General features: G+C 41.7%; 1 protein-coding gene across 1 annotated transcript; it reads left to right on the top strand.

Annotated features, from left to right (window-relative positions):
* The first annotated feature begins 1972 nt into the window (after positions 1-1972).
* On the top strand, positions 1973-3095 carry LOC133829244 (PR5-like receptor kinase). Its single transcript, XM_062259084.1, has one exon. The coding sequence runs from the start codon at positions 1986-1988 to the stop codon at positions 3063-3065; it is 1080 nt and encodes a 359-aa protein (XP_062115068.1). The 5' UTR covers positions 1973-1985; the 3' UTR covers positions 3066-3095.
* The last annotated feature ends 9213 nt before the right edge of the window (positions 3096-12308 follow it).

Raw genomic sequence — 12308 nt, 5'->3', positions numbered from 1 at the left:
TTGGTTATAAACCTGTAGCTAAGGTTAACGTTAAAGGTTAGGGTTAAAAATTTTATTCCAAGGAACTATTGACTTTTATTTAAAAAGTTTATACATACATGGAATCCCAAAATATTACAACCAAACTTTTAGAAAATGTGTATATACATCAAAATTACAGCCGACCGACCTAAGCAGAAAAATCAAGGCTACAACCCTAGTTCCTCTGAGATATCCTTGGTCATGGTGGACGAGCAGCCACATTTGTACACACCGCCACCGAAGCTCTTCAACTCATGGCTGATCAAGCTTTCCCTTTCCCTTACCTGCGCCACAAAGCACTTGTGAGCAAATGCTCAACAAGAAAACTTAAACATGTGCATAAGCAGGGGTAATAATATACTCATAATGACATACAATCATAAATAAACGGTCATTGGACAATTCTGGGGCCGCTACCCTGAACAGTTGACCTTAGAGTCAACCCTGGGGCCCTATCCCCTAGCTATGTGACCATAGAGTCACCTGGGGCCATCGCACTTAGCTCTAGGTAACGAGCCATAGAACTAACCAAACACTTTTGTTTTCCATCAACCATTGGGCCGGCCTACATAATAGTATGTTGCCGATTTAGGCCTAAGCCTTTGACCAGCGCGCAGTGCGCTATTGTCGTTCTTGACTAATAAGTCAAGCCCTAATCCAGGTATTCGAATATCAATACAGAAAATAGATATGGATATGCATACCTCAACAAGAAAAACACACATACATATTAATTACATAACATCATCAAGTAACCATAATCATTGTAATAATCATGCTTATTTAACGGAGCCAAGCCCAAGCCATGCAAACCATGAGAACAGTCATGAAACAATTAAGCAGGTATAAAATTTCAAGTATATGTTTAATCAATAAACTGAACGATAACTTAATCATAATCATTCTCAGGGGCCCAAGCCCTATTCATAATTATTATTAACAGTTGGGCCAAGTCCTAATCATATATAACACATATTGGGTTCAATTTTCTCACCTCAGGTCTGAGTACAACGTAAAATAAGAACGATCATCGAGCACGATCCCGATTCAGAGCCCCTAGCGATAACCTAGTCACAACCATAATATAGGATTCTATCAATAATGAGCAAATAAAGTCTTCCAGACCGAGTCCTAGCCAACAGGACCTTGAATTCTACTAAGTCGGGCAGTAGAATGGATCTCGAGCCCTAAGGAAAAGATAAATTTCCGCTATCTCTTAAAAAAATAAAAAACCGTTCAAACTAAGAATTTCCGCTATCTACACACTTTTTATATAGAAGAGATAAGGATATATTTAAAGAAGATTTACTATATAATATAATATTTAAATAATTATTATTATGAAGACGTAAGTTAAATTTAGAAAAAATAATAATTTATTAAATTACAAAGTTCATGCATATTTTATAACGGACCCAAGAGTTGAGACTATAATATTTTTTAAAAATATATGAAAATTACTCCAATATGAAGTATCATTTTAGGGAAGTTTTACTGTAGTTATGTTTTATACATATGGTAGAATGTGAGAATCTGGTATTGCGGTATAGAGAAATCATACGTCTCTCAAGATTGTCGGGTTAACATTTCTGATTTCCAATTTCGGTCACTGTAGTTGGTCAACAAACTTACATATATTGGACAAAAATGGGAGCTTGATGTGTCTATATTATGTCATGTCATTTAAATCATTGACTTCTTTCATTTTATCTCGCTGGGTTCAATTTAGGTGGGCTTTTAGTTTCTACCATAGGTATTTTTGCTACACTATGATACCTTCTATATATCGATTTTTGTTTATTTCCATTTTTGTTTTATGGACAATATAGTGAGTTAATTGACTTATCATTTATGGTCCATCAATATAAAATATTGTTAATGGATAAGCCTGAAACAATAATCATGCAGGTGCTACTATACTGGCAATATTGCTGACATGCATCACAATTTGCTGTTGTAGGAAAATGAGATCGGCAATCAAGGCAACAAGAATTTGGAGGATCCTAAGAAAGAAAGACCAGTCTCTTGAAGCATTCATAAGAAATTATGCTCATTTAAATGAGAAAAGATATAAATTTAAAGATGTGAAGAAAATGACCAAATCATTCAAAGAAAAGTTGGGGCAAGGAGGTTACGGTGAGGTGTACAAAGGAAAATTACGTGAAGGGCGTGTTGTGGCTGTAAAACTTCTGAATGCTTCTAGAGGAGATGGACAAGAATTTGTTAATGAGGTTGAAAGCATTGGTAGAACTTCTCATGTAAATATTGTTGCTCTTTGGGGATTTTGCTTAGAAGGTAGTAAAAGAGCTCTCATCTACGAATTTATGCCCAATGGGTCTCTAGAAAAGTTTATAGATAATGAAAATCATTCTCAATTTACACAACGCTTGGAATGGAAAAAACTGCTTCAAATTGCTATTGAGATAGCTCGAGAACTAGAGTATTTGCATCGAGGATGCAACACTAGAATTTTGCATTTGGACATAAAACCACATAACATTCTCTTGGATGAAGATCTTTCCCCAAAGATTTCAGATTTCGGTCTTGCTAAACTTTGCCCGAAGAAAGAGAGTGTTATATCATTGTTGGATGCTCGAGGGACGATAGGATACATTGCTCCAGAAGTATATAGTCGAAATTTTGGAGGAGTCTCTTCTAAATCTGACGTTTATAGTTATGGAATGATGATGCTTGAGATGGTTGGAGGACGAAGGAATATCAAAATTGGAGGGAGCCAAAAGAGTGAAATATATTTTCCTGATTGGATTTATAAACATCTTGAACAAGGAAGCAATTTAGAAATATGGGGTGAGATGACAAGCAATGAAAGTGAAATTGCAAGAAAGATGGTTAATGTTAGCTTGTGGTGTATTCAAACTAGTCCAATTGAAAGGCCATCCATGAGTAAAGTTATCGAAATGTTGGAAGGAAGTTTAAGGGCCTTGCAGTTACCACCGATGCCTTCCATGTTTGCTCCAGTAATAACCCCAGAAAGATTGCCAGCTGAAATACTGATAGAATCTTCGAAAAAAACATCACTGTAATTATAATACCAAATGATAATCATCTATGTTAATGTTGTGTGAGACTCTATACTTTCTTGAAAGATAAATAATTTTTAATTAAACTGTGCATCAAGATCAATTTATAAATGCTCTGTCTGGGAGAGGAAGCGGGCATTCTATAATTTCTTTAGAAAATGAATGCTTATTTGCAATTTTAAAACATGGTTTTTACTATGAAATATGTAAAAAAAAAAAATTTAGGCTGGCGATCATATAGATGAATTTGTTCTATTTATAGTGTGAAATTTATACTCTTTTCACTCAATCAAAATACAGGAGACAAATGAACAGCACTTTATAGAGTACGCGATGAAGTATAGAGTTTAAATTATATTTAATTTTTTTTTCATTATAATAAAAAAAATTACATTTGATTTTCAAGGTATATACACGGCCTTGTAAAAAATAAACATTAGTTTGAAGATGCTTTATTTGAGACACACAATGTTAAGTTGTTTAACTGTCTGACTGTTCGTAGCCATATTGTTTTGTTCTTTTCATTAATGTAATTATGTCATTGTGATATTCTTTATTATAATTAAAAAAAAAACTTTTAAGTTATACAGTTTGACTACTTGACATAAATTGTCACACAAAACTTATTACCTTTATACTACAATAAATTGATCTCTAGCGCGACCACATCTATATGTGCATTAAGAATTTTCAGGGTTTTAAGTGACTCACTGTAACACAAAAGGATATTAGTAGAGGTCAGGTCAGCCGCTAATTATATTTGTCCGTCGCTAATGGCAATTATCAGCGGTGTTCCATCGCTAATTCCCTGACAGTAATTAATGGCAGCTAATAACACCTATTAGCAACGGATTAATACACTCGTCACTACTAATTTATTATTAGCGGCAGATAGTAGCGGTGGAGCCCGCCGCTAATATATGTGCCAGAGCTGATTATAAAATTAATTAGTGTCCGAACCACTATAATTCCTTGTGTCCTTTACTGTTTTTGTCATTACATTCATTCCAACACATCTATTCACATCAAGCATTTTGACTCCGTGTCAGTTGACTAAAATCAGGGTCAACATTCTGGTACTTTCTGTTAGAGTATCGACCAGTAAGACATTACAGGCGCGACAATTGAGTTTTTATCACGACTAGCATGGTCGTATATTCCGAATATTTCAAGATAATTTTGTAGAAAGGATAGTCAATCCGAGATTGTCTCCCATGATTTCCTGAGTATCCGATTAATTAGGAGAGAATATCTGTAACAAGTTCATGTACTCCTCCTTGAGCCTATAAATAGAGAAAGATAGCTCAAGGGAGGGACTTTTCGGCTTTTGCTTAATTAAAATTACATATTTACGAGAGAATTAGAGCTATTGTATTACGATTGTACTGTTTTATCAAGCTCTTTGATCACCCCTTTGAGATCTCACAATAATAATAGCTTAAGTGGACGTAGGTCATTACCAGTTCTTGGGGCCGAACCACTATAATTCCTTGTCTCCTTTATTGTTTTTGCCATTACATTCATTCCAACACATCTATCCACATCAAGCATTTTGACTCCGTGTCAGTTGACTAAAATCAGGGTCAACATTCTGGTGCTTTCATTGAGAGCTTGATACGAAATCATTGATATAGTAATGGCGAAAACAACAAAGAAGAATGGACAGGCGGCTAGCGCGGCACCATCTCAACCGCCTCCTCCTCCTCCAAACATGGCTGAAAATGAGCCACATTTGGAATTTGATGAGGAAGAATTGGATTCTGAAACACTGAGAAATACCCTGGGGGTATTGCAGGATGAACTGGCCAATCTGAGGGCCAGCCAAGAAAGTGCTGCTGAGATTATGGCGCGGCAGCAACAAGAGATTAAGTGACAGCGCCAGGAACTAAGTGAAAGACAGGCGGAGATGGACCGTCATCAGAGGGAGGCCATGGCAGCCCTTGAAGCAGCCCTGCAATTGGTTAGGAATCAGGCTGGACTTGCCTCACAGCCTGATCAACCCGCAAATGGACCGCCCCAAAGGGGTACCAATCCTAGCCCGCCGATCCAACCGTCGAGCCCCCAAAGGCCCGAGCAGCCTCCAATGTCTCAGGATGATGTCCCACTAAGGGATCCTGAAGCGCAACCTCCATCCCAGGTTGGTCGAGGTAATCCCCCACAGCTAAGGCAGAATAGGGCCGGGCAGCAGCCCCGCAGTCCTAGATGTCATAGGGGCGAAGAACCAAACCCACCGAGCAGAGGGCAGCGTCCTTCTGGTAATAGAAGGAACTCAGAGATAAGCTCTGCAGTCTGGGGCCCCCAACGGCATGATAATGCATGGGGACCTACCGACCAACACAGGCCACCCTCTAACGCTCGGGAAGTTCCAGTCCGAGGAGGCAACCGAGGGGACGGCAGATCCCACCATAGCCAATCAAGATTCAGAGATGGCCATGGTTACAATGAGGCCGACTCAAGCAGAGGAAATGCCAGTCGGAGACATGAAGAGAGAGGTGGGGGAAGAAGCCCGCCACCTAGGGAAGACCAACCCGAGAGACGTGACGCTGGGGACAAAATAACGTCTTTAACTGGCTCAGAGCAAGCGAGCAACGACGAAAAGACGAAGATTTAAGAGATGTACTCAACGACCGCCGACAGCGACATGATGAGTACATTCCCCCAGCAGAAGAGGCCCCGGCGATTCCTGCCGCCGTGCAAGCCAAAATAGATGCCCAAAACCAGGCAGTACAATAGATGGTCGGGGGAAGGACGTCTCATATCGAGTACGACAGGAGAAGAGGCACTCCTTTCGTTGAAAGGATAGCTATGGCAGAAACTCCTAGCAAGTTCAAGATGCCCACACTTCCAAACTTTGACGGGTATGGTGACCCGGTATCTAATGTCAACAAGTTTGAGATACAGATGGACATTCAGAAAGTGTCCAAAGAGGATCGGTGCAGGATCTTTCCTACAATACTTTCTAATGCTGCATAGGAGTGGTTTTTCAAATTCCCTCGTACAAGTATTGTTTCTTGGGAGATGTTCGCAAAGGAATTTTACGAACAATTCTATGTGGGTCGTGTGCACCCAACTGAGGCGAATCAGCTGGTGGAAATACGCCAGCAAGAAGGAGAGCCGCTAAAGGATTATGTCCAGCGCTTCATGCGAGCAGCTGCTGGAGCTAAGACAGTGGGAGATGAGGGCAAGATGATGGCCCTAACTGCAGGAGTTAGGCGTCGTACGCCTTTGTGGAGTAGCCTCAGAAAGCATGGAGTTAAGACTACTCAAGAGTTTTTGGATCGAGCTGATCGCTACATCAAGCTCGAGGATGCCATCGCCAGCGAAGGAAAGCCCCCAGGAAAAGATAAGGGGACTGCCGAACCCGCCAATGGGTCAAAACCCAACGGCAACAGCAAGAATGGGGTGAAACGCCCGCATAGTGAGCCTTCCACCTTTGAAAATAAGCGCGCTAAGGGCAATCGTTATCAACCACGGTTCACTAACTACACTGCCCTTGTCGAATCCCGAGGAGAGGTGTATTTGGCCACGAGTTCTAGTGTGCCTTACAAGAGACCCGCTCCCATTCGAAAAGACATTTCGAAGAGAGACACTACCAAGTTTTGTCGTTATCATAACGACTACGGACACGATACAAATGAATGCAACCAGCTAAAGGATGAAATTGAGTTCCTTATTAGACAATGACACTTAAGAAGATACGTACGGGCCTCAGGAAATTCCCAATGAGAGGCTCCAGGTGGCAACGAGCAGGCGCCTGCACACTAGCGCTCGCCACCTTTGCAGCCTAACCCCGTAGCTGGCACTTTGCTAACTATCTGTGGAGGCCCGCACCTTGCGGGAAATAGCGGAAAGGCAAGGGAACGATATGCTCGGACCCTACGCCACGACCAGGACATTGAGATGAAGACTGTGGAGGACCGGGCATCAAAGAAGGCTTGGTCAGAGGAAGGTGAAATAACCTTCTCTGATGGCGACACCCAACATGTCCGGTTCCCACATTCCGATCCGCTGGTCGTGGATGTTCAAATTGCCAACATGATGGTAAAGAGAGTGCTAGTCGATATAGGAAGTTCAGTAAACATCCTGTACAAGTCTTCGCTGGAATGCATGAAGTTGTCCTTCAAGGACTTGGAGCCCTGCAACCAAACAATTTATGGCTTCTCCGGTGAGGGACTCGCCCCAGCGGGGTCAATCAGACTTCCAGTTATAGCAGGTACAGCGCCTGCTACCAGGACATTAGTCGCTACTTTCATAGTAGTCGATTGTCCTTCGGCGTACAATGCTGTCGTTGGAAGGCCCATATTGGTTGACCTTCGGGCCGTCACCTCAGTATGGCACTTGGCCATGAAATTCCCAACAGACGCAGGGGTAGGACGTGTGTTGGGAAATCAGAGGGAAGCAAGGGAGTGCTACAATGCCTCAATTACAAAGGCAAAGAAGGGAACGACAAAGAGCACTCCCCCAGATAGGTTACAGATGGCTATTGATACACAAGCCCAATCCGGTGATGGAGTCACCAAATAGGGTGTTGCCCAAAGTGATGATAGGGAATTAGATCCTCGCTTTGGGGATTTTGAGGAAGATGTTGGACCCGTCGAGGACCTTGGAGAGGTCCAACTTGACGAAAAAGACCCAACCAGAGTTGTAAAGGTCGATAAAAATTTAGAAGTAACAACGAAGCACGCACTGGTTGTAACGCCCTACCACCTTAGAGTCGTTACTAAGTGAGTTTAAAATGTGCAATTAGCTCGCTAGATGAGGTTTTAATAATAAAAGTGTGATTAAATAGGAATCTAGGCTGTAATCTTTAAAAGTACTCTATCTCGTTAAAAGTTTAAGAGTTTAACATTCGGGACACCAAAGTGAGGTTTGTAAAATATTTACAATTCAAAATAGGTTTACAGATAACTAGTTCTCAAAAACATAGTTTAATACAGCCATTTCTCAAAATGCCCCCAACCAAAGCAGTCGGGCAGGCCAAACATGTACGCGCCGCCCCCACGCTCTCCGTACTCATGGCTGGTTGACTTTCTCTTTGCCCTTACCTGCAACATAGAACACCCGTGAGCCGAAGCCCAGCAAGAAAACTCATACAGCACATAACATATGCATATCATACAATCACTATAGCAGGTAACTCATATCTAGTCAGACAGCCCATAAGATTTAAACACATATACGACCATGCCGTCCCAGAAGCGTTACCAAATCCTGGGTTCTCGGTCCACACCGTAAGGATATCCCATGTATCCATTGGGGTCTCACCCTAACCACAAGCACTCCATGTGCTAAGTGATATTCCCGGCCCCACTGCCGTTCTCGGCCCTTTGCCGTTCCCGGCTCCTTTGCCGTTCATTCTACTATAAAAACATATAGCATTCTCAAACAACAATCAAACATATAATAATTCATTTAAAGCTACATCCTAGCAATAATACAATCTAGGGCTGTGCCCTGCAACAACACTATGGGCCCATGCCCTGCTCTACGGGTGTTATAGTTTTCTTACCTGTATCCCAAGCTTTCTGATGCACCAAGGTCACAAGCACAGTCCTCTATCACGAGCCTCTCCAAAATCCTAGTCACAACACATATAAAACACTTTTAATACTAACCAATCCCAAAACCACTTCCCGGGACCAATCCCGTACTCTCGGGACCTCTAATTCCCTAAGACAATGTATTGGAACCATCCCCTGAGCCCCTGGGAAAAAGCCCTAAAAATGTAATATTTGGCTGCCAAAAAGAGCCTAGGACCGCGACACTACCATCAAGGGCAGCGGCGCCCAGAGGCTTTTCCCTGATCCTGATGCAAGCTTGCGCCGCGACACCAAAGAACAGGGCCGCGACGCTCCTACGTGAACCCAGATTTCTGAGTTTTCTCTTGCATTTTTCCCGAGCCAAAACAACTCCAAATCATCCCAAGCAAGAACCTAAACCTCAAATTCAATTTAAAACCCTAATTGAACCCTTTAACAACCTATAAACATAAAAAACAAACTCAATTACACAATCACACTCAAAATCCAATCTTGAGTTTCAAATTCCTGAGACTTAAACCATGGCTTCCAAGACTTAAACCAGAGCTTGAAATCTATAAATCATGCCTCTAAAATCTTAAACCACATTAGACACGAAAACTTAAACATGTTAGAACTCTTACCTCAATCAAGAATCTGGCTTGAACTCTTCTCATTTCCAGCCTCCAACCTCTTTCCTCTTGATTACCCTAACTGAATTTCCAAGTAAAACCAGCCATATCCCCTTTAAATTCCCACACTCAATCTCTGAAAATTCAGACTTAAATTCAACAAAAACAGAGCACAAATTCTTACCTTTGTACAATCCTATCTTAAATTTGGTTTTGGTTGCCTCAAACCCCTTGAATTTCCTCCTAGGTGTCAAGTTTCAGCCCTCCTTCTTGTGTCCCTTTCTTTCTAGCCTTCTCCTCAAATTCAGCATAAACCAAATTGATAAAGTGTAGAACGTGAATCCTTTTTCCCTCAGCTGAACCTTATCTAACCCTTGCCTAATGTCCATTTTACCCTTCCATAAGAATTCCTTCCCAACTAAACCTCAAGGGCACTCTTGTCCTTTCACCTATATTACAATTCTGCCATTTTTCCATCTAAACTTGTTACTCTCAGTAGTTACTAATGGTTACACAGGTTACTCAATCACCAATAACCATTAACCACTAATTCTCAACTCAACTTACAAAATTCCCAAAGTACCCCTAGGCTCCTCCTGAGCCGGGTATTAAAATCTCGTTGTGACTTTTAAGTTAACTAGTTCTCTAGGACTGTCTCAGCACGTGCATCACATTAATATCACCACACTCACGTGGTACAAATCACATAATACAATTATCTCATTTATGCCCTCAGCGGGCTAAAATTACCAATTTACCCCTAACATGCAAATGGGGCCCACATGCATATTTATACCACCTAAACATGCTTTCTAATCACATATTCATTCAAATTCATATATTATCATATTAATTCACTTATTTCCCTCCAGACACGCTTATCAAGGTCCTAAACCTTATTAGCAACTTGGGGTGTTACACTGGTGGAATTTTTGCGAAAAAACCAGGAAGTTTTTTCCTAGTCACATAAAGACATGGCTGGGATATATCCTGAAGTTATCAGCCATGTCCTGAATGTTGACAAAAGTTTTCCACCCGTGCAACAGAAAAGAAGGCTGCTCGATAAGGATAGATCGAAAGCCATAAAAGAGGAAGTTGAAAGACTGAAGGAGAATGGGTTCATCAGGGTGGCGTTTTATCCATCGTGGGTCTCTAATCCAGTTCTGATTCCCAAGCCTAATGGAAAATGGCGAACCTATGTGGATTTCACAGACCTTAATATAGCTTGCCTAAAAGATTGCTTCCCACTCCCAAGGATCGACCAGCTGGTCGATGCAACTGCAGGACATGAGATCCTCTCTTTCATGGATGCATACTCAGGATACAATCAGATCAGTATGCATCCCCTGACGAGGATCACACTAGCTTTCGGACTGATATAGGGTTATACTGTTATAAAGTAATGCCCTTCGGACTGAAAAACGCTGGTGCGACTTACCAGGGATTAGTTAACCACATGTTTAAGGAGTTAATCAGAGTAAACATGGAGGTGTACGTGGACGACATGCTGGTAAAGTCATAAAAGGAAGAAGGACACGTGAAGGATTTACAGGAGTGTTTCGATGTTCTGAACAAGTACCAGATGAAGTTAAATCCTCTCAAATGTTCCTTCAGAGTAGGATCAAGGAAATTTTTGGGGTTCATTGTTAATTCAAGAGGAATTGAGGCCAACCCCAAAAAGATCAAAGCCCTGATCGACATGAAATCGCCGGTGAAAATCAAGGATGTGCAAAGTTTAACTGGAAGGATTGCCACACTCAGTAGATTCATTTCCAAGTCGATGGATAAATGCGTCCTTTTCTTTAATCTACTTAGAGGCAACAAGAAGTTCGAATGGACTGGAGATTGCGAACAGGCTTTCCAAGCCTTAAAAGCCCACATGGCACAACCTCCTGTTTTATCAAAACCTATAGATGGAGAAACTTTGTTTATTTACCTGGCGATCACCAAATTTGCTACTAGTGCGGTGCTAGTACGAGAAGAAGAAGGCATACAAAAGGCAGTTTATTATGTTAGCAAGAGGTTAATCGGTGCCGAATTGAGGTATCCTCCCATAGAGAGATTAGCCTATTGCTTAATCTTAGCCTCAAGGAAGTTACGTCCTTACTTACAAGCCCATCCCATAACAGTTTTAACTGACCAGCCCCTTCGGCAAGTTCTGCAAAAACCAGAAGCGGCTGGACGCTTATTAAAATGGGCAGTCAAACTCGGGCAGTTCGATATCACATATTCATTGCGAGCAGCAGTAAAAGGACAAGTCTTAGCTGATCTTATTGCCGAATTCACTAAGCTCCCAGACAACAAGCAGTGCGAAAAGCCTAGTGCGCCTGAGTCCCAAGTTGAAGCTCCTTTGTGGAAGTTATTCACAGATGGATCGTCCAACGAATCTCACGCCGGAGCATGAGTGATATTGATAACGCCAGAAGGGCATTGATTTCACTGCGCTATTAGGTTCGATTTCACAGCATCAAAAAATGAGGCCGAATATGAAGCACTACTCGCTGGACTAAGGTTGGCCAAAGACATGAGTATAAAAGTGCTTGATATTTACAGTGATTCACAACTAGTAGTAAATCAGGTCTTAGGGGAGTATCAAGCACGGGGCCTGAAGATGGTGGCCTATCTAAATAAAACCAAAGATCTATTGGTGCAATTCGAGAAGTACACCCTCCAGCAAATACCTCGGGATCAAAATTCAAACGCAGACGCCTTAGCCAAACTCGCAAGTGCAAAAGACGCTGACACTTTAAATATAGTGCCAATGGAGAGATTATGCGAGCCGAGCATACGAGCGGATGAAACCAATATGGAAATTTGGATAGAAGATACATGGATGGCACCGTACTTGGAGTATCTCACAAATGGTGTACTACTAGCAGATAGAAACAAAGCAAGGACTCTTCAGAGACAGGCTGCTAGGTATATACTGGTCGATGGTGTTCTTTACCGAAGAGGATACTCCATGCCACTGCTCAGATGTATTACACCAGAAAAGGCTAAAGAGCTGATGAGGGAAGTACATGAAGGCTTCTGTGGGGATCACGCTGGGGGGCAGAGCTTGTCAAAAAAGGTTCTGAGGCAGGGTTATTTCTGGC

Source organism: Humulus lupulus, chromosome 4, assembly GCF_963169125.1.
Source record: "Humulus lupulus chromosome 4, drHumLupu1.1, whole genome shotgun sequence".
NCBI classification, from domain to species: Eukaryota; Viridiplantae; Streptophyta; class Magnoliopsida; order Rosales; family Cannabaceae; genus Humulus; species Humulus lupulus.
The sequence above is the reverse complement of the archived record's forward strand: the minus strand, read 5'-3'. Positions and strand labels throughout refer to the sequence as shown.

What these genes read in the sequence shown, in the direction of transcription:
- LOC133829244 (XM_062259084.1), top strand. Translation starts at nt 1,986, where the DNA reads ATGAGATCGGCAATCAAGGCAACAAGAATTTGGAGGATCCTAAGAAAG.